Source organism: Vulpes vulpes, chromosome 15, assembly GCF_048418805.1.
Source record: "Vulpes vulpes isolate BD-2025 chromosome 15, VulVul3, whole genome shotgun sequence".
NCBI lineage: Eukaryota > Metazoa > Chordata > Mammalia > Carnivora > Canidae > Vulpes > Vulpes vulpes.
Window position 1 is genome coordinate 100,845,098 of NC_132794.1, and position 27,287 is coordinate 100,872,384.

The following is a 27,287-nucleotide window of genomic DNA, read 5'->3' on the forward strand; positions in this document are numbered from 1 at the left end:
ACACAGGCATCCCCCCATGGTCCAAGATTGACAGCAGTGCCCTGGGCACTCACGACTAAGCAGACCAACCTGAGGGTTGCACAGCTGGATCTATGGTGCATTGGGCCTCTTGAGTTGAGTGAAGTGAGGCTCTGTGTGGGAAATGATCTCAGTGGCAGGAAGGATATCCAGGAAGATGGAAAGCCCTTCTGAGGAGGGAAAAGGTAGCTGTTGTTTCACCCTTGGCATCAGATCCTTAGGCTGGCATTGTGTCCTGCTTCCTCTAAGACAACAGCTCTTAATTTTCTTTGGGAGACCAACGAAAGATTCCCGAGATAAAACATATATATAAATGCACAAGATGGCAAGAGGTTGATGGAATGGGTCATACTCATAGATACATACCTAAACTTTAGACTCGACTCCTTCAACTCAAAATCTAACTCTGAAACTTTGCCAGCTATTAGGCACATGCCTTGGGCAAATTAATTGCCCTCTTTTAGCTTTTCTTCTACAGAATAATAAATTCTTTATGGGGACACAGTGAAGTTAAGTGAGATATTGCAGACAAAGCTCTTGGGACAGTGCTCAATAATGTTCCTGATACCTTGGAAGGCCTTTATAAAGGAGCTGGCATAAGAACCTTAGCTTGCTACCTGGCAAGGTGTATGTACTTTGAGCGCCATAAGCCTTTTGAAACATCAGATAACCAAGGGAAGGGTGGGTATAGAATCCTGATAGTTGAAATGGCAAATTATATGGCACCCTTGTTAAGAGTTTAAGGAACTTTGCCCCTTCCTCTTCACATCTCTGTAGAAGGGTAAACTTCAAAGTCAGCTCTGCCATGTGGAAAGCTAAAGGTCAGTCCCTCACAGTTTTATTTGTACCCACTCTATGCCATCACAACGTGTCCTCCTACACAGCCACCTCTAGAGGGGAATGTCTTGTCTCCTTTCTTTCTGAGCCACCATTACTAAGTTAACATGAGTGGATCCAGCCTAGAGCTCTAGGCTCTGCTCTTTCTCCTCTTATTGCTTGACTTCTAAAGACGTTAGATTAGCAGTTGAAACAGGCTAAGATTCTTCCTAAGTAAGTGTTTCCTATGCCACAAATCATAGCCATCTGGTAGGTTTATGGTGAGGGCCAAAGGACACCTGTGTCACAGGCCCCAACAGATACTGAAGGTTTGGATGCTGAGGGTACTGTCCCCACTTAGACCTCACAGGTTTGTTAAAGGATAGTGGAAATGTTTTATAAACTGGGAGGAGCTACATAAATTCACTGTGGGGCTACATAAAAAGTCAGCCTGCTTATAGATCTGTCTTTCCCTGCTTTCAAAAATGAAGGAAACCTGGAGTCTTCTTCTAGAGAGCTATCAGCCACTATTGTAAGATGTATCTGGGAGCGACTGGGTGACACAGTGGGTTAAGCATCAGATTCTTGGTTTCAGCTCAGGTCATGATCTCAGAAATGTGGGACTGAACCCTGTGTCCTGCTCTATGCTCACTGCAGAGCCTGCTTAAGATCCATTCTCTCCTTCTCCTCTTCCCCCTCTGCTCACCTTCTCTTGCTCTCCCTTAAGAAAAAGAAAAAAAAAGGATGTATTCTGACTATTTACAGGCTGTGTTATAAAACTCTAGAACACTGGCTCCTGGTCTTCTGGAACTGTTGTATATGAAATACGTGGTTTCTTCGTCTCTGCCAAAGGCGAGGGCATATAAACAAACCGACCCCAGCACTGTGTGTCAGTGTGTCCAAACTGTGGCTGTTGGGTCAGACTCATAACACCTGGAGCACCTTACCTATAAATGGCATAAAACAATAAAGTTTGCACTTTGGGGGGGCTACGGGATGCTCAAACCTTGAAGGAATTTGTATTGAATTCTAAACGTATATGGCTGTGGGAAGGGTGGGAAAAATGGAGGGTGCTGTAAAGAAGCCTTATTTCACATAGGTTTGTTTTTTTTAACTTTTTGTTTTTGAGGTTTTTTTTTTTCTGGAAGAGAGATGATATAGGAAATCGTGGTTTATAAAGAGATTGGATAGCCCATGGGGACACTGGAGACCTGGCTTCCAGATTCCCTTCTCCTACTGAGTCTATGCCCCAGCTGCTTTACATTTTACTATCTCAGGTATCCTTAAGAATAAAGTTAAGGTTGTTGGATCAGATGACACCCTCTGTACCCCCATCCTCATACCCACATGGGTTGTCTGGTTATGATGCTGCGGGACTTTGACATTTACACAAGGAGAAGTGAGGCAGAGAGTGTCAGTACCTCCTGTTACTGCCAAGGTGCTACTTTGAGACTAGCCTGCCTATGACTTTGAGGAACATCTGTCTTCTACAGCAGTAATGAGATCTACTCTGGGCCCCATTTTCCTCCACCTGCAAGGTCACCATAGCCAAGACTTCCCTTTTGACACAGTCCCTTTTGACATTTCAATACTTGGGCTCATTAAAGGCAAAGTGGCTGCTTGGTTCAGTGGTGTTCCTTGTGTGGTCCCCAGACCAGCAGCATGTATATTACCTGGAATTGTTAGAAATGCAGATTCAAGGCCCTAACCTAGGCCTATTGAATCATAAGATCTGGCACCAGCCCATAAATCTGTGTTGCAACCAGCTCTCCAGGGGACTGTGATGTTTGCTAGGTCTGAGAATCACTGGTCTGGAGCATCTTTTTCTCTAAGCAAGTATGGCATAGTAGGTTGCTAATTAACACAGTTTGACAGGAATTCAACAAATGGGTTCAACTCATGCCCCCAGTTTTCATTAACCCACACGTTCTTTAGTTATTTCTTAGCCCTTTTCCCTCAGATACTAAGGCAGGACTAGGGCTGTGTGCCATCGAGTGATTTTAAAGACCCAATGCACCTAAGACCTGGGTAAGAGTCTGTCCTACTAAAACCTAATGTGGTAGCTGCTTCATATGGGAGTCCACAGGACAAGGTGTTGGCTTCTGGTTTTGATGTTATTAGCTGACTGACTGAATACAATTAGAAGAAACCTAATGCAGCATTGCCACAAATTTCTGCCAGCCCAGTACACAGAAAGCGGTCAAGTCTAAAATCTCCTGGTGGTTAAATGACTACATATCAATGAAACAGAACCATATCAGGACAAAGGCACTGAAGTGGTTGTCTGGGGCCAGAGTCAGGTGTCACTTTCACAACGAACTGGTTGTATGATTCTGAGTGACTCCCTTCACCCGAAAGGCCCTTGGTGCCCTTGCCCTCGCCTATAACACGGAAATTGAACACGATCTCTGGAGCCTCTTTCATCTCCTTTTTGTTTAATAATGGTGCCCTGCAGTCTTAAAGAGTTTAGAACTAAGAATGATGACCAGTGATCTCAGAATGGAAAGAGAGAGGGGCACCTGGGTAGCTCCATTGATTAAGCATCTGACTCTTGGTTTCAGCCCAGATCATGGTCTCGGGGTAGTGAAGATCAAGCCCCACGTCTAACTCCGAGCTCAGCATGGAATCTGCTTGTGATCCTTCCTTTCTCCCCCTCCTCACTCTCTCTAAAATAAACATATAAAATCTTTTAAAAAATGTCAAGAGAGAGTTAGCAGAGGTTGAAAAGCAATGTAATAGTAATGTACTCCTTTAAGGACCTTCCTAAGCCATGGGGGGTTCAGGCTGCCTCCATGGTTCTGCATTCTGAATTCGACCCAGGTAGGCTTGCCCCTCAGTCTAGATGCTAGAAAGATTTGTCTTATTTCATCATCTTGGAGATGTTCTCGTTCTGGAGGGGGTCACTGGCCTCTTCTGGAAGAAGACTGATCTTGAAATGCAGACCTCTGCCTATCTGATTCTGAAAGTTATAGCTTAAACCAATTAAAGTGGCTTCCCATGTTCCTCTCAACCTCACCTCGAGGAGCAGGTTTTCCCTCTTTGTTAGCTAGACCTTCCTCTTCCTATCACAGTTTCAGGGATTCTGTCCCAAAAGCAGATGTGAAGACCTACTTGTCCACTTCCTTTCCCCTGAGGTTGGGCTTCATAAAGATTTTGCTTGTTAAATGACAGCTTTCAGAGAAGAGGGTTGTCTTTTCTTCTCCTCCTTCTTTTTCCTCAGCCCTTGCATAACGATCCCGGTTTTAACCTTTTGCCAAATTCTACACTTGTCACTGTTGGAGGTTACTCCATGTGTTTGAACAGGTTAACTTCTACCTTTGAACCCCTATTGCAACAGGTTCAAAGGTTTCAGGGAGCTTGTTGGTCACTCTCAAGACGGAACGCATTGGCTTCAGATGTGGCCTCATCACAGGAGCTGTGCAAGGGGCAGAGGTGTCTGGATGTGGTGCTGATCCAGTGCAGCCAGCTGTGAGGAGTGCATTTCCTGGGCCCAGGAAGGGAGTGTACTCTTGCAAGGTAAGCTGCAGCATGGCTCCCTACTCTATACATCTAGGGACAGTAAGGACAGGGACAGGTGGGAAATGCATGTCTCTCCTCCGTCTAAGGGCTCTTTTCTGACATGAAATCACAGTTGTTTAAATAGCAATCTCAGCTGACTTGTGCAGAGGCGAAACAGAAACCAGTTGGAAAAGAAGTAGAGACATCGAGGCTGTATGAATGCTGGCAGGAGGTAGATTTGGGAGAGAAAGTCGTTAGTTTCACTAAATGGAACTACACTAGGGTTAAAAGTCTTAAGGGTTATAGACAGAACCAAGCTGTGTTTCTCCATCTTCCATTCAAAAATTTGCCTGTCGGGTTGGTTACAAAGGCTATTTGCCAGCTTCTGATGACAGCGAATCCTAGTTGGAAGGGACTAGGGGAAGAGAATCCTTAGCAGACACTGTCTTGGGTGCGGGAGCCTGTGCTAGGTGTGTGGCATGTGTTACCTCGGCCACGCACCACCTTCTATGAGGCAGGTGGGATTGCTCCCATTCCACAGCTGAATGAAGTGTCTCTGGGCTGTTAAAGTGTCAGCCGGGCCCCAGGCGACCTACCCAGGAGGAGGTGCGGCTAGGATTACAGTCCTGATTGGTCTGTCACTCCAGGCTGCTGCTGCAGAATGCAGAATTCTGCTGGGTTACCGAAACCTTCCATTATTTCCTGGAATCTTGAGTGTGCCTCATGTGCACAGAGGATTCAGTAGGAGTGCAACTCCGTAGCCTGTTTGAAAGACCGAGGCAGTTCTGAACTTGAGTGTCCGATCCTGGAGGAAAATAGTAAAATGGGAGTAAAGCTCATCTGGCCCTGAGCAATTCATCCAGCTGGTAAAAGAAGCCAGCACTCGGGGTGTTTAGGGTAGCTGAGACTGGACCCCTGTTTGGTCATCCTATGCTCTCTGCTGGAGGGAGCTGCTTCTAGAAGGAAGAGCTCCCGTCACTAAGCAAAGCCAAGGGCCCCTCCAGCTGCGAGATGAGCCAGGGCAGCCCACCTCCTCTTCTCTGACTGAGTCTTTCTTCCATGTCTAAAGGGGACTCCTGAGTGAGGCCAAGGGATCAGCTCCCATTGTCTGAGATTGCAATGTAGCTCATACTGGCATTTTGTTTTGTTTTAGTTTGGAGGCTTTAGGATCTCTTCTCTGTAGAGAAGACGAATCCTAACCTAGCTCTGGTAAAGGGCCAGGTTCATATTGAACTTAACGTAAGCCTTCTTGAAAGAACTAAGGCCAGAGAAAGTGTTACTTAATTCTGGGGTGTCAGGGGGAGGGGTAGGAGGGAGCAGGAGAACTCATGATTTCTGCCTCTAAGTCTAAGAATGGAAGCTCTCATGCCGTTTGTGGCCCCAGCCTTAGGGGAGTCCAGTGAGACTACTACAGGTCCTGTTATCCTCTAGACCAATCTCTGGGACCCTTCCAGACGGTCTACACATTCAGAACAATTTTTACAATAACACTAAGACGGGATTTGCCTTTTCCTGTTGCTGATTCACATGTGTCCAGTGGGGTTTCCAGAAGCTGCAAGATGCAGGATCAATCTGACAGCTAATGGCATATATGCTTGTTGTATTCCCGTGGTTTAAAACATTCCCAGTTTTATTTTTATTTATTTATTTTTAAGGATTTTATTTCTTTATTCACAAGAGACACAGAAAGAGGCACAGAGACATAGGCAGAGGGAGAAGTAGGCTCCCTGCGGGGAGCCCGATGTGGGACTCCATCCCAGGACCCCGGGATCACACCCTGAGCCAAAGGCTGACACTCAACCACTGAGCCACCCAGGCGTCCCTGTTCCCAGTTTTAATTTGGGGGAAGTGAGCGGGGGCAGCAGACTGGACTTCTAGTTTAGATTTTGAGGTACAAAAATTCAAGGGCTGTTGTGTCAGAGGAAAAGAACAGGCTCTCCATCCGTGTCCCTGTCACTCTTGACTTGCTTGTTTTGTTGGCTGTATCAGAAGTGCTTGGGGACCGAGGCAGGTGGAGAGGGAGCTTGGGTTGGAGGAGGGTGACCCTGCCAGGGGCTCCACGATCAGGAAGGAAGAGGGGACCTGGGGCTGGACCTGTCCTGGGAGCCGAAGGGGGAGCCCTGTCCCCTTCCTGGCACTGGTTGTCTGCTGGGGCAGCCTCAAGTCAATTTGGTCTGCTTTAATTTTTTTGTCTCGGTTTCGAGGTTGTCAGACACAGGGGCAAAAGGTGAATTGTGTGCTGCAGGCTGGCTTTTGTTTGAGCCCTTAGAGGCTGGGGTTAAGGCTTTGAAAAGGAGCCAGGGCGCCTGGGCGGCTGTTCTCCTCCTGGCCAGAGCAGCTTCCACTTTCATTTGTGAAAGAAAAACCAGGAAGTGAGGTCCCCGAGCACGTTTGAAAGCCCGGCCATGGCCTGACTCGGGACAGCTCAGGCAGGGGCACAACCGGGGCGCTCCGAGCCGTGGCCAGCTGCCTGCATGGATGCTCTGGAGCCAGCCTGTCCCTGGATGAACTGGGGCTGAGGGAAGGGCGACAGGGATTCTGTGCCAGGAAGAACCTGGAGCCTGGAAGCCCCTTTCGCAGGAAGCGCCAAGAGATGCACCCCCCTCCCAGGGTAAGGGGAACCGTCCTGGGGGGGCATTTAGCAAGGGGTCTTGTGTGCATGGGGCAGAGGCCGACAGGGCACTGTCACCCCTGGCTCCAGGCAATCTAGAGCTTGCTGTGCCCCGAGCACGTGTAGTGCTTTCCTCTCCCTCCCAGGTCTCTAAGGGACCCCTTTAAACCTTCCTTATCAGGAGGAGCGAAAGGGAAGGAGGACCGTGGTGGTGTAAGGGGTGTGGATTGGATTTTCTTTCTCCTGCCTCTCTCGGGGGAGGTGGGCTACAGGCCAGACCTCCTCAATATTCATTGTGAGCTTTGACTCCTCTGCTGAGAGGTGATGGATCAGTGGTGGGTGGATGGTTCCTGAATGAACTTAGATCTGTTTAAGGGGGGCCACAAGTTGAATCTCAGGTGAGCTTCAAGGACCTTCAAAGAATGAGCTTTAGAAGTGATTCCATGGTTCAGGACTGTTACCTCATGTGGGGATTAATCTGTTTGGTGGTCTGAAAAGTAAAATTGAATCTGGGGCTTGTAGGAGATCGGTGTTTTCCATCAGCAGCAGAGTCTTTAAAAAATAGCCAAATTTAATTTCAAAAAAGATTGATTAAGTAAAAATAAATGTTTTTTTTTTTTAATTTTTTTTTTTTTTTATTTATGATAGTCACAGAGAGAGAGAGAGAGGCAGAGACACAGGCAGAGGGAGAAGCAGGCTCCATGCACTGGGAGCCTGATGTGGGATTCGATCCCGGGTCTCCAGGATCGCGCCCTGGGCCAAAGGCAGGCGCCAAACCGCTGCGCCACCCAGGGATCCCAAAATAAATGTTTTTAATAGAATAGTTGGTTTCACTTGACCCTGGGGCTATTGTAACACTACGGGAGTTATATTCCAGCATGGGAGTAACACTATGGGGGGGGGGGGGTCCCCTCCGATGGATACGTATTTGAGATGAACACAGAATAGTCTTGTAAGAGACATGGTAAAAATTCTTGTAGGCATCACTTGTATGTTTGGCACAATCAAGAGAACAAAACACAAAGACCACAAATATTTAGAGAATAAGCAGATAATAGAGTTAAATAGGTGGTAGATAGTAAGATGCAGGTGGTAGGGACTCTGGCAAAATGCAAGGTAGGTGCACCGGCCCCAGAAAAAACACATTCCATTTTTTTTAAAAAACACATTATCCAGTCCAAACAGAATGTTTCAGCCAGGTATTTGGCTAGGTCCTGACCTAAAACAGTCTTCTCTCCCAGGCTATATATTCTAACTCCTTGAGGGCAAAAGCACCTATCATAACATCAGGGAATCATCGAACGTTTAAGGGCTAAACGCATAGTGTAGGCCACAGACTTTATAGTGAGGCTCAAGGTCAGAGAATGAATGGAGAAAAGGCAGATGAAGCCAAGTTAAGCACCAGCTCATAAGAGCTACTCTTAACGTTTCATTAAGATAAACTTATGATGTGGATGATTTCACCATTTTATGGCTGAGGAGGTTCAGAGAAGTGAATTAATGTTCCAAAGTCAAACAGAGTTCGAAGCTGTAGTCCATGTGCTACTGAAAACCATGCTGCAACTACTCCTATGCAGAGTTAGCCTTTCTTCAGATTTCCTAGAAAATCACATTTTTAAAAAGATTTTTTAATTAATTAATTAATTTGACGGAGGGAGGGAGAGAGAGAGAGAGAGAGAAGCCAAGGAGCAGCAGAGGAAGAGGGAGAAGCAGGCTCCCCACCAAGCAGGGAGCCCGATGTGGGGCTCGATCTCAGGACCCTGGAATCATGACTCTGACTCACCAGAGGCAAACTTTCCTCAATTCCAGATGAGGCTAGAGGCGCCCAGGTGGCTCAGTCGGTTGAGTGCCAGACTCTTGCTTTCAGCTCAGGTTGTGATCCCAGGGTCCTGGGATGGAGCCCCACATCCGGCTTCCGGCTCAGTGGGGAATCTGCTTCTCCCTCTCCTCCTTCCTCTGCCCGTCCCCCTGGTCATGCTCTCTCACTTTCTCTCACAAATAATTAAATAAATCTGAAAGAAAAAGTTCCAAATGAGTCTGGTTAATTTTTATTTGAGAGAGAGACAGAGAGAGAAGAGTCTAGTCTCGAGCCTTGACAAAAGAACTAGAAATTGGGAGAAACCTCTTTTGAAAATCTTCCCACTTCAAATCCATAGAGAAAGCAAGCCGACTGGTGGTGTCAGGGATTGGGAGAAGCATGCACAGGGTTTCCTTTGGAGGTAATAAAAGAGTTTTGAAACTAGATAGAAGTGATGTTGCACAACATTATGAACATATTAAATGCCATTGAATTGTTCACTTTGAAGGATTAATGTTTTATGAATTGCACTTGGGGGAAAAAGAACCCTTCACCTGGAGGCAGGTGACTTCCCCAACCAGGATTTGGCAGCTGTTTAGAAACCAGGAATGGGGTTTCTGTCTCTCTCATATTCCTGGCCAGCAGACGCACCAACCCTCATTTGGGGTTGTTTTCAGGCGTTGCAGCACCCCACAAAGGTGACTTATCCCCAGCAGCCCTGAGTCAACCATCATTGCTCTTGCCACATCTGCTGTAAATGCATGCAGGTCTTTTTCTCCCCTATGCAACCATGCATCTGAGCCAAAAAAAAAAAAAAAGGACTCTCTCACTTGCTCTTCCCCTGAAAACCTAAGGCCTGATATTTCCTAGGCTCTCAATCCATGTTCTGTGAATGAACACACGAGTTTTGGAGTTTGGAAGGTCAGGCAGCTGCTGCATGGCTGTGGCCAGGTCAAGGTTTCAACCGTCTTTGGGGGAGCAGGTCACAGATCTGCATCTCCGTGGGTCAATCTATTTTATGAGGTTGTGAGTACCTGCAGGCAGGATGCAGGGGTAGGGGAGGGTCGGAGGAGATAGCTGCATCAGAATTCAGAGGTGCTCGATGCCCTCTCCAATGAGAAATCCTCTGTTTCCACAGAAATGAGAAGTTGTGAAGACCTTTGCTTGTAAGTTGGAGGGCAGTTAGAGTATAAAGGTCTCGATCCCCTCCTCTCTTTCAGGAAGCCTCAGGATAGAACATCTGATACTTGATAAGGAGTCAGAGACTGAGGGAGGTGGGGGCGGGAAAGGGAGCCGGTCCTCCTGAGGACTTCCCACGTACCAAGCATTGCACTGGAGGGGACCGCGTAGGGTGTCCCTTTCAAGTAGGGACTCTTACCTGTCCCTTCCTGTGTGCAGTTGAAGGAAACGGATGCTCAGTGATGTTATGGGACTATCCCTGGGTCACCCAGGTGGTAGAACTCTTCCTCTGACACCCGAATGGGCAATGGCCTTGAATGTCTGCTGCTAGAAATGAGACTGTTGGCAATAAAACGTATTGTTTGCACTTTGAATCTGTGACTCCTGACCACTGGCGGACCAGGGAGTACGAGGGCTGACTCTGCAGGAGCCCTGGCAGGAAGGTCTCTTTCACAACAGTTTACATCACTGCTTTTATCCTGCCTGGGTGACAGGGGCCTAGCACTTTGTCCACACTATCTTTTTACAGGCTCTCTTATCAAGTCCAGTGGACTTCTGGTACCGATTCTCCTGACCCCACTTCTTTCAGAATCCATTCGGTCAGCAACAAGCTCGGGAAGCCTTTGGGGGTGTTAACTGAGACAAAGTTTTCCACAGGGTAGGGCCGCTGGGCTGTGGTTTGTTGGAGGCATCCTGGTAGACCAAGGTTGACTGTGTCAATCTGAGATCCAGTGGGATTTGTCACTGCCTGCCACCAGCCCATGGGTGGCTCAACCATCCTATGCTAACTTCATGGACTGAGTTCAGAGGCTTTTGGTATTTGATTTTGAGGACTTTTTTGTGAAATACCACTCAGCTCAACTGGGCAAGACCTGGCACCCCAAGACTCTCCAGTGTTTGTGGACTGATATAACTTCTATCATCTAGTATCTCCACCAGGCCCAGATACTGTCTCCTTCAGCCTTCTTTTTTTTTTTTTTTTTTAAGATTTTATTTATTCATGAGACACACACACACGGGGGCGGGGTGTGCAGAGACACAGGCAGAGGGAGAAGCAGACTCCATGCGGGGAGCCCGACATGGGACTTCATCCCGGGTCTCCAGGATCAGGCCCTGGGCTGAAGGTGGCACCAAACCGCTGAGCCACCTAGGCTGCCTCTGCACCAGCTCCTTCAACCTTCTTAAAGGCTTCTTCTTCCCCACACCCTTTCAACTAAAGATGGATTCTCTACTTCCACCAGAAACATCCGTTCAACCATTTCCCTTTCCCAAATAGGATGTGTTCCTCTGCACATGGCAGAGTGCTGGGCACCCGGTTGATCCAAGACCTTTGTTTGACTTACTGAAATATATAAATTTATAAACAAATTTAAAGCACAGAGAATAATCTATCTCTTGCCACACACACACTTCTCCTGTCCACCAGATGCTCCAGAGGCTGGGCTATACGCCATGGTACGTTTGTGTACTGCCTGGGGAATTGTTTTTAGGTCCTGGTAGACTATGAAGCCTACGGGAGCTTTCCCCATGCTGAACACGCTGCTTAGCACATAGTATACTCAAATGCTTGCGGCATCAGTGACCCTCGAGCTCATTCAGATCGAATTGCTTAGCGTTGCCCATGCCATGGCATGGAGCCCCTGGCTGTGGCATTTCTGAGAAGAGGTGGGCCCCCTTCTGCTGCCTCTCTCTAGTTAACTTAAGCCACTGGTGAGTCAAAGGGATAAGTGGCTCCCTGGCACCCAGTGGATTCCCACTGTACCTCAGGCACCGTGCCCGATGCAGTAGAATCTGAAGGCTGAGACCACCTCTGCCTGGGAGCCCTCACAGCTGGGGTATCCACTGAGTCATAGGCAGCTTACCAAACCCAAGGCTGAACTAGTTCTGCTCCAGTCCATACAACTCTCCTGAGCTCTGGTCCCTGGAGCTTTCCCTGTGTGATTCAGCAGCAAAGACCTTACCAATGGATATGCATCAGAAACCTCATGATTTATTTATGTGCTTGCTTGCAGGCCAGGAAACCTGTTTCAAGCCTCTCCCTCCCCTCACCCTGCCAGCTGCCCTACAAAGTGGAGTTGTTGGATATAGCCTAGCAGTTGGGCTGGGAAGGGCAAGATGTGTGACCTTAATATCCCTTTCCTGTTTTAATTATTGAAGTGCTCGCAGAATCTCTCCATGGTGTGGAAATGACTGCTCAGTCACCCTCTGGGTTTGAATAGGGATCCCCTTTGGTGATGCTGACTCCCCTCTCTGTCCTGTATGACCTTGAGGAGATAAGAACACCTCTTCCCATCTGCCTGGGCACATCCCATGGTGTGTGCACCTTGGAGCACCCTGGGTGCCAGGCCCCAGATGGAGAGAGCCCCTGCTTGCTGGAGAAGCCCATTGTGGGCAGTGACCTGAGCACCTGGGTGCCTGTGACTGGCTAGAAAGTCATCTGCAGACTCATAGGTCAGGATGTCATGCCAACCTCTCTTCTCAGCTTCTTGCAGTGACTGTTGACAGATGCCCTGCGACTCAAACTTTACCTTTGGCCTAGCTCTTCATGTGCTAAAGAAATGAATGAAAAACATTTCTACCCTGGAGCAGCTGTCCAAACCAGCTTGCTCTGCAGTTGAGAGGATTGCACATGACGTGAGTGCTCGAAAAGGCCATGTGTGTTGAATGTGGCTTTGGTGGCGAGAAGGCTGCACTTGCAGAAACCGAGCTGAGGCTGTATTCTCAGGCATGTTCACATGAAATGCCGCCAACCAAGGTGGTGGAAGTTTGTGAGTCGGCTGTCTCGGTCAGAGGTAGGGTAACTTAGAGTTGTTGGTTTTATGTTCATTTTTTTAAAGCATGCATATTTCAGATTAAACAGTGTCTACTCTCAAGTCATTTTCTCAATAAGACCTACTTGAAAACTTATACCCCCTGCTGTCCACAATCGTCTTTCCTGGTTCTATTTTTTTAATTCCATATACTATATAATCTAGTTATTGTTCAGACTTGTTATCAAACTCACCAATAAAATACAAACCCACAAGGGGAGGGTTTTTACTGCTAGATCCCAGCTCCTGGAATGATGCCAATATATAGTTAAGCCCTTAAATATCTTCAGCTCAATGACCGAATACTCAAAACTTTCTGGAAAATCCATTTAGGACTTCTCCTCTTCCATCTGTCTTTTCCTGTGAGGAATATACTTCTAGAAACACAAACACATACACATTTGTCCAAGTGGTTCTTTTTTTTCTTTCTACATGGCAATTTATCATGGAGCTCTTTCCACATCAGTACACACAGATCTGCTCTATTGTTTTTAATACCTGCCAAGAGTACCATTGTGTAGACATGTTATAATTTATTTGGCTACTCCACCAAGGGGATCTTTCTTGGTCTCTGGCATTATAAACAATCCTATAGATGTAATGATGATGAACATGATAACTAATGCCTTAGCCTATCCAACAGGCACTACTACAAGTATTTTACAGGCATATTAACTCCTTTAATTCTGGGATAGATATTATCATTGTTTTTTTGCAGATGAGAAACCACAGAGAGGTTTTCTAACCCAGGTCAGACAGAAGATGATCACGTAGGGTATGAGCCCAAGTAATCTGACTCAGAGCCCACATCCCAAACCAGTACCTTACACAGCCATTTGTGATATATTTCACTGAACTGATGTTTTTCTCCAGGAGAAGTTAATAGTAGGGTCATTATGTCAAAGGGCACAGATTTTAAATTGTGGTAGAGGAAAAAGGCATATCTTGAAGGAGGCCTCACCAAATTTATGTTTCTCTGGTTAAGAGTGCACTTTACACTCTTTCATCATTGCTAATCTTATGGATGAGGAGATGACGTTTCCTTTAAATTTGCATTTTTTAAACTACAAGCAAAGATGAATGTCTTTCTGCAACCATAAATAATCTGTTTTGCTGTGAATGTTCTGGTCATGACATTTGCCTTTTGTTTTGTTTTGTTTTGTGTTGTGTTTTGTTTTTCATTGACTTCGAAGCATTCCTTTTGAGGAAATGAGCTCTTTAGACAGGCAAAGTACTTGATACATGTCCCAGTTTATCTTTGTCTCTGGTACCTTTCCTGCAGGGCAAATGTTTTTAAAAATTTTATGTGTTCAAACTTGCCAATGTTTTCATTTATCACTTCTAGATTTTGTGTCTTTCTTGAGTCTTCCTTGTGCCATGATTATAAAAAGAATCCCTCATACTTTTTATCTCCAAATACTCATGGTTGTCATTGTTCCATATTTCGGTCTTTGATCCACCGTTTAACTATTTTTGTTGTGGGAGTAAAATAGTAATTGACTTCATGTCTTTTCTCTGAATGGCTAGCTAGCTGTCTCTATACTCTTTTTTTTAAAGATTTTATTTATTTATTCATGAGAGACAGAGAGAGAGGCAGAGACATAGGCAGAGGGAGAAGCAGACTCCTCATGAGGAGCCTGATGCGGGACTCCATCCCAGAACCCTGGGATCACAACTTCAGCCAAAGGCAGATGCTCAACCACTGAGCCACCCAGACGTCCCTCTATACTCTTATTTAAATGAAAAAATCTATCTTTATTTGAAATGCAATTTAGTATATAATAATATATCCACTAGGAGTTTCAAGATGATTTTGTAACATAGTTTTGTCCAATAGAAAACTACCCTAGCATTATGGAAGCAAATTTGGTAATGTTTAACTGTCCTCCCTCCGCAATTCCTGTTATTTTTCAAAAATTTTCTGACTCTTTTTAATAAGCTTTATTTTTCTGGGTGAGCTTTAGAATTGGCTTTTTAATTCCCATTGGTCTTTATTAGAGTCGCATTAAATGTATAGACACACTTAGGAATATGGAGTCCTCTTGACTGCTTTGAGTATGTATTTGGAATTTTCAAACCTTCTTATGTCCCTAAGATCTAAACTTTTTAAACAAAGTGTTTACACATTTTTTTCTTAATATGCAATTTTGAATGACATTTTCCCCATTATTTTTGAATTAGTTATTTAAATGAAGTTAAGGAAAGCTATTGATTTTCTGGCTACTGATTTAGTAACTGGCCACTTTACTGAATTATTTCATGGCTTCTACATTGCATGTTAAGGAAAAGGTTATATTCATAAAACTGTCAGTTCATAATGTTCTTTTAACCTTTTACCATTACTTTGCAATTTTTCTAGAACTATTGACTATGTGGTTAAGAATAGAGATGGAGGTTTCCTAAGTTGAGGGTGGCAGGAATCTAGGGGGGCTGGGCTGGTGACTTAAAACCCAATCAAGAAGGCAAAACCTTCATATACAGCCTTCTAAATCACACACAAGCCTCTCTGGAGTCATTATGAGTTGTGAAGCCTTGGGACCTAGTCTCTAGGAGAAAGCAAGTCATTCAGTACAGAAGAGTGTGTTAACAAATTGGATTAGAACTTGGTGACTGTGGTCTCTCTTTTAATGAGCTCTCTATCACCACAGAATGAGTCCATACATGTAAGGGAACAGGGAAACCAATTAAATTTAAATTAGTATATCACTTTTTAGAAAGTAGATTGTTCCTCCCAAAAGTTCATAATTGAAATTTATATCTCATTATTGCACAGAAAATAGTTCTCCTGGCCTAAAAGCAAAGATAATTTGTCTTATTGTTCTTTGAATTCCAGAAACCTAGGGTAACCACAATAATTTATTTCTAGGCTGGGTTTCCTGCTCACTTACTACTGTAGATGACTTCATTTGATAAGATTCATCCTATAGATTCTTTCAAACACAGAGGAGTATACTCATTCTGAGTAGTCTTTGATTTGTGTTAGAAACACATCCTCTTTACCCCCTACCATCCCTAATCCAATACTGTGCCAAAGTAGAAGTTTGATTTAGAAGTACCCATCTCAAGATTGGTCAGAGTGATTTTTGATGATTTAAGATTTGAGAGCTTGGGGGTGGGAAATTTTACTAAGGGAAATATGGGTTAACAGAGTATTTGAAACAGACAATTCTGTACCAGAAAACTGGTCATTTATTCAACAACTACTGATGGTAAGCTATGTGCCCGACCTGGTAGAGGCATTAGAGACACAGTGGTGAACAAAACAAAAATCTCTGTTCTAATTAGAATATCAGTTCAGTGGGGGCGATGGATGATAAGGGACCAGGACTATTTCAGAAAGTGAACAGCGTCATAGAAAAGAGAACACAAGTTTCTGTGATAGTGATTGGAGTGGAAAGGGTGATATTTAAATAGGATAATCAGAGAGAGTGAGTTTTTGAGGAAGTGACATTTGAGTTGAGGCCCAGGTTATAAGCAAGGCACAACCATTTCAAATCTGGGGAATAGTCTTTTAGGAAGGGGAAGAACATATACAGAAGCTCTAAGGGAATTGACTTATGGTTGGAGAGCTGAATACATGTAGAAAAATAAATTTCTGAAAGGAAAGGGGCTATAAAACAAACATTATTTGTAGGCTAAAGGGATAGCCTGAAAGATTTTATAGCAATAAATATAGTTGACCAAAAACTAGAGTAGTCCAAGGGTCCATCTAAAGAACTTCATTCAAAGAAAATGAGACCTAATGAAGAAATGGTAACCCAAATCCTCAGAGGAGCAAAACTCAGAGCTGAATATAGGAAGGTCCAAACCTAGGTATCGCGGTCCTGGGAGTTGGAAAGCAGGTGTTAAGGCAGAAGGCATCCTTCATCTAGCTTGGGAATTAAATGTGTTAGAAACTAGTAGATGAGGGACTACCTACCACAGAGGAGGGGGGCCCTGGAGTGAATCCTGGGGAAGGACTGGGGACAAATGGACATCCTGGTGTGTGGGGCTGTGGTGTGTCCCTATCACTATATCAAAAAGTGAAGGAAGCTTTCCACATGGGGCCATCCTAATGTGTAGTATGGCTTGCTCATCCACCTGTAGATGATCTGGAAGAGGAGCTCCCATGTACAGTGTAACACATCCTTACCGCCATGATACTCTTCTCTACCTCATTTTTTTTTCCAAATAGTAGTGTAAAGGGACGAGGAAATGCCACCACATCAACTGCTTGCAGGAGGTCCCATGAAATGACCAAACCAGAACTGTAATCTGAGTGACATTGGACACATGACAAAAGAGACAGTGGTTTCTCTTCTCATTTACTTGAGCATATCTGGAAGTGTTAGCAGATTCTAAAGGTTAGAGGGCTAACCAGAGCTTCCCAGTCCAGTAGTGGTAGAGCCCAAAAAGTTTTACCATCTCTTGGGCCCTCAGCTTCTCCTAGCTTAACAGTGAGAGAGTTACATGATATGTGGTTGCAAATCGTCTCTGGTACTAGCATCATGAGGTTGAAATTGTGTGTATGTATAAAAAAGGTGATCAAGGGATGCCTGGGTGGCTCAATGGTTGAGCGTCTGCCTTCAGTTCAGGTCATGATCCTGGGATCAAGTCCTACACTGGGCTCCCCACAGGAAGCCTGCTACTCTCTCTGACTATGTCTCTGCCTCTCTGTGTGTGTCTCTCATGAATAAACAAAATCTTTTTTTAAAAAGCTATCAAGATAGTAAAAAGACTATAGAATGGAAGAAAATATTTGCAGATTATGTATATGAGGAGGGTCTAGCATCCATATATATAAAGAACTCTTACAGCTCAACAACAAAAAGACAAATCACCCAATTTAAAAATGAGCAAAGGACTATAATAGACCTTTCTTCACAGAAGAAATACAAAGGATCACCAAGCACATGACAAGACTCTCAACATCATTAGCAATTAGGGAAATGCAAATCAAAACCACAATGAGGTGCCATTTCAGATCTATTAGGATAGATATTATCCAAAACAAAACAAAACAAACAAAAACAAAACAAAACAAAACAAAACAAAACAAAACAAAACAACAAACCCAGAAAATAGCAAGTGTTGGTGGAGATGTAGAGAAATCAGAACACCCTGTGTTGTTGTTTGGGATGCAAAATGGTACAGCCACTGTGGAAAACAATTTGGTGGTTCTTCAAAAGGTTAAATGCAAAATTACCATGTGACCCAGTAATTACACACACTCCTACATATTTACCTCAAAGAACTGAAAATTGGCATTCAAAACAAAGTCTGTATACAAATGTTCATAGATAGCACTGGTCACCATAGCCTAAATGTGGAAACAACCCCAATATCTATCAGCCGATGAATGCATCAGTGAACTGTCTCTCCGTATAGTGGAATATTTACTTAGCCATAAGAAGTGTAGCACTGATATGTGCTACAACATGGATAAACCTTGCAAATATTATGCTTAGTGAGAAAAGTCAGACACAGAAAGTCAGTTACAGGTTTCCATTTATATGAAATATTAAGAATTTGTAAGAACAAATTCTTCAATTACTCAAATTGAAATAAAGTAAATTAGTGGTTGCCAGGGGCTGTGGGGATGGCAGGAGGAGGGAATAAGCGGGCACTTGGTTTTCTTTTGGGGTTGAGAATGTCGTGGACCTAACTAGAGGCGATGGTTGTACAACATCATGAATGTGCCGAATACTGCTAAATTGTACATTTTAAATTGGTTAATTTAGTCTTCTGTGAATTTTACCTCAATTTTTTAAAAATGTGAGGCAGCAGAGAGGAACCGTCTGAAATTCTGCACTAATCCTGTTTGAACTGGCTTGGTGATTTGCCATAGCAAACAAAGTGAGTAAGCTCTTTCAGTTGACAAATAGACACATCCTTCAGTGTCTTCTGCAAATAAAATCCCTTGCCAGCATAAGCAAGGTATTTCATTCTCCTGAAACCGCCGTCTTCACATTTATAACTATCCTTCTCGTTTGTAACAAAGGATCCATCTCTTCCGTTTGCGGGAGGTGCAACTGCAGTGTGTCTAAAAGGAGGGCTCAAGAGTTGACACACCATGGTCCAGATTAAGCCAGATATCTTTTTGTTTGTCCCATACCAGACCTACTACTTGAGCCAATAGTTAAAATTGAGGTTTTACAAAAATCCAGTGTTCTAGGTTTTCTAGGGAGAAAAAAAATCTAATCTGGTGATCATGGGCTCACATTACAAAGTGGTAACAGTCAGAGAGGGGTGACAGCAGGTGTTGCCCTTAGACTGATCCTGGGTTCTCTCTCTCTCTCCTCCCCTCCCCTTGTGCTACTTGCCAGGCTTTCAACCTCCCTCCTCCCTGGTCCCACACTGCTACCTCAAGCAGAAATTTCACCTTTAGATCCTTGAAAAAATTGAAAAAATTGAAAAATTGTTTGCAAAGTCTCTGGTTAAAATGTAAATCTGCTCTCGGTAAGAAAAAAGCCAAAATCCTTAGGTCAACAATTTCTTCCCTTAGCTGAGAAGGTGAGTAAAGGTTAAGAATCTCTTAATTTGAAGGTGTGATTAAGACAGAGGAGAGAATTCTAGATCAGAAGATACTCCAGGATGGGGGGCAGTGTCTCAAGCTGAGGGTGCGTAGGACGGCCAAGCACAAATTAGGTCCCTCTTCCTCTGGGTGCTGCTCCCCACTCTGCCAATTTCACAATTTTCCCTGGGACACCCCGTTCCCCATCTGGGAACAAAGTTCTACCTGGCTGGCTCTTGAACACATTCTGACTCCTGGATGTGCCACTTGACCCTACAAATCCGGATAAGGCTTGATTTAAAAAATCTCAGCTCTCAGAATCCTGGCAGATGGTCACAATGGCACCAGTTGTGAGGTAACCCAGCACCTATGGGGCCTCGCTTTTGTTTTTGTTGTGTCTTCTTTTTCTTCCCCTAAACACAATGTGGAAGAAACCAAGGAGTGGGGGCCAGTCATCCCAGTGTTTGGAAGTTCAGCTTTCCTCCATAAAATGGAAAGGGATTGCTCCAAATTCAAGTAATAACCTGTCAGGGCGCAGAATGCCAAGATGACTGACATGATTACCAGACTCCATAGCCTTTGTTAAGGTGAAATGTTTGTCTTCTTGGAGAAAGTTCCAGGTGCCAGCTGATGGCAGCTGCCCTAAAGTTCTCAGGGCAACTAGGATCTTGATCAGATCAAACTTTGTACTGAGTATGCTTTGCTCTCTTGATTTTTAAGTGGGAAAGTTTGGCCTCATCTCTGAGATCTTGTTCTGTAGGGCACCGTGGTAAACTCTGAAGAATGCAAACTCTGAATTTCCTTTGCTGTTACCCATAAGGTTCCAGGCAGGTTTGGTCTCCCTGAACTCTATAACTAGACTCCTGAGGAAAGAGGAGTAGTGGTTTTATAGATTTCAACGGGGAAGCAGCAGTGGGAAGTGGTGCGTGACCTTGGACAAGTTGCTTTACCCCTGGGAGCTTCAATTCTTCTCATCTCTAAAATGCTACTTCATGACATTGGTTGGATGGAACTCCATGATCCATGCAAACAGCCTGGTCTGAAAGCTGTCCGGGGCAAGAGTTGGAAGAGATGGCCTCAGCCAAAGTTCCTAGGACCTGTCCAAACACTAGTTCCTGCTACCAGAGCAGTTCAAAGCTTGCCTTGGCTGGAAACTACAAGAAAAGCTGGGTTGGGGAAAACCTTTGTGGTTTCAGTTCCTTGAGATCTCTTCCTGGCCTAAATCTTTAATGCTCACTTGCTACCATGTGTTGGGTCCATTCTCTAGCACCTTTTCTGTGAACACGGTGGACGTTGCCTCTGGTAAAAATGGTTTCTCTTGGCTCCCTGGAGGAGAGGGCATTGGACATAGCAAAGTGAGATGCTGTTGCTCTCTGAGACTCTCCCGATGCTTCAAAAAAGAAAGCAATGCATGAGGCCTATCTGGTCAGCAGGAAATGTCCTTCATACAGAATGCTTGATTTTTAAACTCTGTTGAGTCACCTCTCCAGATGTTCCCTTCTCTGCTTTGTACTAGAGAAATCCAAGCCAAACAACCCCTCCTTCCCCCTGGTTGGCCTGGACAGGTGAAGGTCTCTAGAGGGCCCTCCTCTGACTACCAGCTTAGGCTGGAGCCAGAAAGGTTTCCTCTAGGCCCTGTGGGCCCCAATTAAAAGGGCAGTCATTCCATAAAATTGTCTGGGAAATGATTAACTTGTTTCCTTTGATACTTTCTGCCTTTCCTCTCTCCCTCCACTGTGGGAGGACAGTCAAGTCGCAGGAGTGGAGAAAGCTATTATTTTCAACATTGCTAAAGTCAACAGTGAGAGAAACTCTGCTGCTAGAGAGGTCCAACCCTGCTTTTTGGAGGGTTAGACTTTGGGGTGTGTGTGTGTGTGTCCTTTTGTAAACACAACTATCGAGTAAAAATTTCAGCCATTTCCTCTAACTTTTTTCTTTCCTTTTTTTTTTTTTTTTTTTCTTTTTAAAGGCCTGAACTTCCTGCTGCTACTCACAAAGATGCTTTTTATCTTTAACTTCTTGTTTTCCCCACTTCCAACCCCGGCACTAATCTGCATCCTGACCTTTGGAGCTGCCATCTTCCTGTGGCTGATCAATAGACCTCAGCCCGTCTTGCCTTTTGTGGATTTGGACAACCAGTCGGTGGGAATTGAGGTAACCGAACCAATCCTCTACCTTGGGAGAACTCATGAGGAGGATGGGATATAGGGTGAGAAAGTTAGCCTTTTAGGTTCATGATCGCCAGCAAATCCTATAAATTTACACTTTGATCACTGGCACACTTGGCTTTGTAAGAAAAATGAAACCACCACAGCTAGAGTTTATGATGCCAGTAATCTAGATCAGGATTGGTAAACTATAGCCCGTGGGCAAAATCCACCTTTTACTTTTTGCACAACGAGGAAGCTAAGAGTGTTTTTTTATACTTTTAAAGAGAAGTGATAAAAAAATATATATATATATAAGAAGAAAGAAAAACAGTTCATATGTGTTCCACAGAGCACAAAGTTTTTACTGTCTAACCCTTTACAGAAAAATCTTGCTGACCTATGTTCTAGATGACAGAGCCAGTGCTTTGGGGGTAGGAGAATGTTCTCATTGAGATACCCAATATCTGAGAATGATAAAGAAGTTATTTCCTTGAGTTAAATTCTGGCTTCGAGTTACTATCCATTCTGAAAACTGGCAGAAGTTGAAGTGGGATTTTCCCTCTCAGTTCCCTGACTTTCAGCAAATCACACAGCTTTCTACATCTCTGAGCAAAGGGAAAGTTCCCAGAATGTTCTCATCATTTTTTTATGTTCAATCCTTTTCAGAGAAGAAAGTGTTTCTGCTCCTTTATAAGGCTAACCCCTTCTGATCTTTTCAAGAGCTTCTTCCCTCTACTCGGGACTCTTACTCCATGTTACGTCCACTCTCCACCACCAACACTTTTATTTAGACGTTGTCTGCATGTTCTTCACTGGCATCTTCCTATGCTGCTGATCCGCTGCTTCAGACCACCACCTCCTTTCAGTCTTCCCTTTTTCCAGTACAGTTCTTTAAGAGTGCCCTGTCGATTTCCTTTCCTGAACTTCAACCCACTGAGATCTGACTTTTGCTGCTACCATCTTCCCCAAACTTCTCTGGGTCACCCATCATGTAACCTTGAAATTCAATGACTTCTCCTCCAGCTTTCCTCTCAAATGACTTGAGAATTCTTCTTTCTTAAAATTTCTTTTTGTCCTTCATAATGTCCTTCAATGAGATTTCTTTCTAATTTCAAGGTGGTCTTTGTCACTGAGCTTCTTTTCCCCCCTTGTCTAGCGTTTCAGTCTCACCACCTCGATTCCTCTAAAGCAAGGTTTGGCCAACATGTACTTTAAAGGCCAGATGGTGAGTAGCTCAGACTTGGCAGGCCATCTGGAGTCTGTTGCAGCTATCCAACTCTGCTGCTGTAACATGAAAGTAGCAGAGAATATGTAAGTGAATGAACATGCTATGTTCCAATAAAACTTTATTTGTGAAAAGAGATGACAAGCCAGATCTGGCCCTAGATTACATTCTGCCCACCCCTGTGAAATCTTCCTAGCTGAGAAAATCCTTCCTCTTTCATGACATGAAATTGTACCTAAACATTTATGACACTCGAATCTGGCTTTCTAATTCTGAACTCTCCCCAGCCCTAGACCATCTCAGTGACACTCAAGCTCAACAAGTCTCTTTATTGCATATCTTCTCCCTTACACAAACTTTCCTATTTCCCCTCCTGCTCTATCTCAGTTAAATGCTTCTTTTCTCATCCAGTTGCCTAAAACTGAGTCTGAATAATCCCTCCTTCTTCCTTCTTCTTAGGTCCATCTGTGTAAACAAACAATAAAACCCTGTCTTCTGTTACTAGACAGGGAACTTTATTGTTGACACCTCGACTTAATGTGACATATGGAAATCTTCTCTGATGCTCTAGACTAAGCTAGATCTCTTGTTACAGCCTCATGTGTTACCCAGCACTTTTTTAGCCATTATCTCTATAGTAACTTACATTTTTGAGTGTTTTATTTGCCTGGGTCCCCTCTAGACTAACTTGTGTGAGGGTTGGACCATGCTTGTAGCTCTTCTTGCTGCTCCAGGATCCTCATCAGGGCCTGATCCTGTGGTTCCAGCTGACATTTCTAGGCACAGCACTATTCACTATCTCTTTCTCTAATACCCTGCTCTCTGCAGGACAGAGACCACCCACCAGACTCTGCAATGTGTCTTTCACCTCTGTGTCTTTATTCAGGCTGTTCCTTCACTCTGAATTGTTCCTTCTTTCCCTCCCCTCTACCAAACTATAACTTTTTGGTAAATTCTTACTTATCTTCAAAGTCCTTATTAAGTATTCTTTCTTTACCACCTTTCTACTTAATACAGAATGGGTAGCATCACGCATCTTCCTATATCATCACAATATTATAGTTGTAGGTTTTCCCTTTTCACTTCACCTCCACTCCAAAGATTCATTAATGAGATGCTGATGGACAAGGATTTTGTCTTAACTCACTTTGCATTTATAGTGCTGGAATATAGTGTGCATTTGGTAGATGATGAAACTTGGTATGATTTTTTTAAACATAAAATATAATATTATCTCTCCTCTCTCCACATGTGTATGTATATACGCCCATAGGGGTTGGGGAAAATTGCCAAAAACATAACTGTGACATTCACTGGGTTTCTATAATGTTGAGATACTACAATTGGGGGATTTAAAAATTGATTGAATAATAAAGAGATAATTCCTGTGACCTCAATGTTCAGTATTTATGGTCTCTTCAATTCAATCCATGAGAGTTTGGAAAGGGTGGGAGAGACTCAGGCCTGGCCTAAACTTGATCTTGTGTCTTAGGGAGGGGCACGGAAGAGTGCTGGCCAGAAGACCAATGACCCACTGTGTTACTACTACTCAGATGTCAAGACAATGTATGAAGTTTTCCAAAGAGGACTTGCTGTGTCTGGTAAGGTTGGCAGCCTAATTTGGCTACAAGAAGACCAAGATGGGGTCTTGTTACATACCTGTTCTTCCCTATCTCATTTCTTAAACCCCAGTGGTAGTCTAAATGCAGACATACAAAATGCAGAGGACGTAGCATACAGTATCAGAATGGGTGTTGGAAACAGGGTAAGACAGACTCGAGTTTGAAGCCTAGCTCTTCTATTTCCAGCTGTGTGACTTTGTGCAAAATCACTCTGCCTCTCTGGATCTATTCCTTACTTAACACGAGGAAAGCTTCCCCAGCTAGTTGGTAAAGAGCTAACAATAATATGTAGGAAGGTATTTTGATTAACTCACAGGTACACTAGATTTGTTTAGAAATAGAACTTTCATAAATGCAATTCTGCATTTACAGATGCAGAATATGAGCCTAAATTAGCATTCAGGGCTCCTGACCTCTAACCTTGTCCTTGACCCCAGTACTGGTCCACGTCAACACTCTAGTATCACAGAAGGCAATGACTTTTGGACTTCCTTGGAAAGGCCACCACATGGACTTTGGTAGGTCCATTTGGAACATCAAGGCTAATCAGCCCTACATATACATCAAGGCTCACTACTTATATCTGTGTTACTGAACATAACTCAAGGTGCACTAGTTTCCTTTCAAAATCAGCCAGCTTATACTTCTCCCTACATCTTTTTTTTTCTTGTGACACTCTGTCCAGACATAGATTTGCTTATGTACTTTTTGTTTTCTAAAGATTTTATTTACTTATTTGAGAGCAAGAGAGTGAGACAAGGGCATGAGTGGGAGGGAGGGAGGGAGAAGCAGACTCCCCACCAAGCAGGGAACCTGATGTGGAGCTTGATCCCTGGACCCCGGGATCATGACTTGAGCCAAAGGCAGATGCTTAACTGGCTGAGCTACCCAGGTGCCCCTGCCTATGTGATTTCTTGTCCCCTCTGCCCTTTAGCTATGACAATATTTAATAGCCAACTCCTCTCAAGTGCAAACTATGCAACAGGCACTACATACATCCTAGATGCTTAACTTCCCCTAACCCTTAAGGATTAGTTATTATTGCCTCTATTTTTAAAAATGAGGAAATAAAAACTCAGAGGTTCAGGAACATTCCAAAGGTGATGGCATTAGAAAATGTTGCAGCTGATACTGAAATATTTCTGACTCGGTTGTTCTATTTTTGCTCAGCTCCTAAGTGCTTTATAAAAGTAGTTGCTTCTCCAGACAAAGAAAGTTTTCTTGTACAGAAAACTATGCCAAGGCTCCAAAGGGGACTACTTGGTATTTCTGGCTCCAAATCAGTACTACTTTAGGCTTCCATGGAAATAACAAAGCCCCAAAGAACAATTAGTTTCTTACTTTTCTACAACTGAAGATACCATATAGCTGAAATAACAGACTTTCCTTTGGAATTTTCTGTTTTTCAAAATTTTCTTTGTTGTTTTCTTTATCCCATTGTCATTGTAACTAGAAACAAGCCATTGAACACATATTACATGGCATTTAAGATTCTTCAGTTAGAATATGTTTTTCAATACTGAATTACAACTAAACAGATGAAGTTAAAATGGCCTCTCCTGTAGGCAGGCATGAGAAAGAAAAATGATAGGTCTGGTCCCAGGTGGAATTGAATAAATCAGCCCTACATATACCTTTTTTAAAACAAATTTTTTTAGAGAGGGAGAGAGAGACAGAGGGGCAGAGGGAGACAGAGACTCTTAAGCAGACTCCATGCCCCGCCTGATGCAGGGTTCAGTCTCACAACTCTGAGATCATGCCCTGAGCTGAAATCAAGAGTCGAATGCTTAACCGACTGAGCCACTCAGGCGCCCCAACCCTAACATATACTTTTAATCTCTACCCAATAGATGGCCTATGTTGAGAATCATCTATGGATAATGTTTAAAATATAGATCCTCTCACTCCACCTTGTTGCAGTGGATCATATTGCCACACAGTGAGTCCTAGGAATCTGAATCTTGAACAAAGCTTCTCAGGGGTTCTGCAGGCCAGAGTTTCAACTCTTCTGCTTAGGGCAGCAATTTTGCCAAGAAGTTAGCCAGTGGGCTCTTTGTAGATAGCCACACCTTAGAACAGAGAACTGAGTTGAGTAAGTTAATCAAAGGCTAGGCTGTTGCCCGGGCAGGACTTTGGCTAAATAGCCTGAAGCTGACTAGGGGACAGAGTTTAATGAGACTTTGGTTGGTGCCCCTCAGGGCCAATTATTTGACTTGTTCCTTGACCATGGGCCTCTGCTAGAATTTTCATCTTTAGTTATTAGTATGTATAATTTTTTTGCTGCCATTTCTTACTGGGTGAGCTTGAAGAAACTGCCCCAGTCCATCATAATGCTTAGTAGGGATAACAACAGTTGGTTATGGTGTACAGGGAATATTCCAACAGTGGTAGCTATCACTAGTAAGGAGTATTAAGACCAGTGCTTGCAGTGGTAGACCGCCAGAAGTACATTCTCTGGGATGGAGCGGTGGTTGTGAACACCTCTGAAGCAGGACTTGTCTTGCCTCTGGGGAAGTTTCAGTGTGAGACCTGGCTTCTTGAGATTTCATGCAGCTGTTCCAGCAGAGAGAAAGTGTCCTAACATTTCCTGTGGACAGTCTCCTCATTCATTTTTTTAAAGATTTTATTTATTTATTCATGAGAGACAGACAGAGAGAGAGAGAGAGAGAGGCAGAGGCACAGGCAGAGGGAGAAGCAGGCTCCATGCAGGGAACCCGATGTGGGACTGGATCCTGGGTCTCCAAGATCACGCCCTGGGCTGAAGGCTGCACCAAACCGCAGAGCCACTCGGGCTGCCCTCCTCATTCATTTTAAAAATACTTCTTTAATCAGAGTGGTTCTATCTTTCCAGCTTTCTTTCCCTTTTTTTCTGTCACTCAGATTGGAAGTTCACTGATTTACTCTTGAATTCTGCCTCAGAATGCTACCTTTTGGCAAGACCTGAATCCCTCTAGCCATTTGACTAGATCCTCTAGATAGAATTTTCCTTACCTTCTACTTTTCTGTTGATAACTCCATCTCCATCCATGGTTTAGATGTGGGAATTTCTCAGTTAGTGCTACACCCT

General features: G+C 44.0%; 1 protein-coding gene across 2 annotated transcripts in view; it reads left to right on the forward strand.

Annotated features, from left to right (window-relative positions):
- Nucleotides 1-3,903: 3,903 nt before the first annotated feature.
- ACSL5 (acyl-CoA synthetase long chain family member 5) overlaps nucleotides 3,904-27,287 on the forward strand; it is a 41,943-nt gene continuing 18,559 nt past the window's right edge. The window contains exons 1-3 of one of the 2 annotated variants that reach the window (XM_025993595.2): nucleotides 3,904-4,350; nucleotides 21,193-21,377; nucleotides 24,091-24,199. In XM_025993595.2, the coding sequence (XP_025849380.1) occupies nucleotides 21,222-21,377; nucleotides 24,091-24,199 (265 nt within the window). In that variant the 5' untranslated portion in view covers nucleotides 3,904-4,350; nucleotides 21,193-21,221. Of the gene's footprint in view, nucleotides 4,351-5,031; nucleotides 6,944-21,192; nucleotides 21,378-24,090; nucleotides 24,200-27,287 lie in introns of those variants that run through there. The other variant, XM_025993587.2, reaches the window with a different exon arrangement.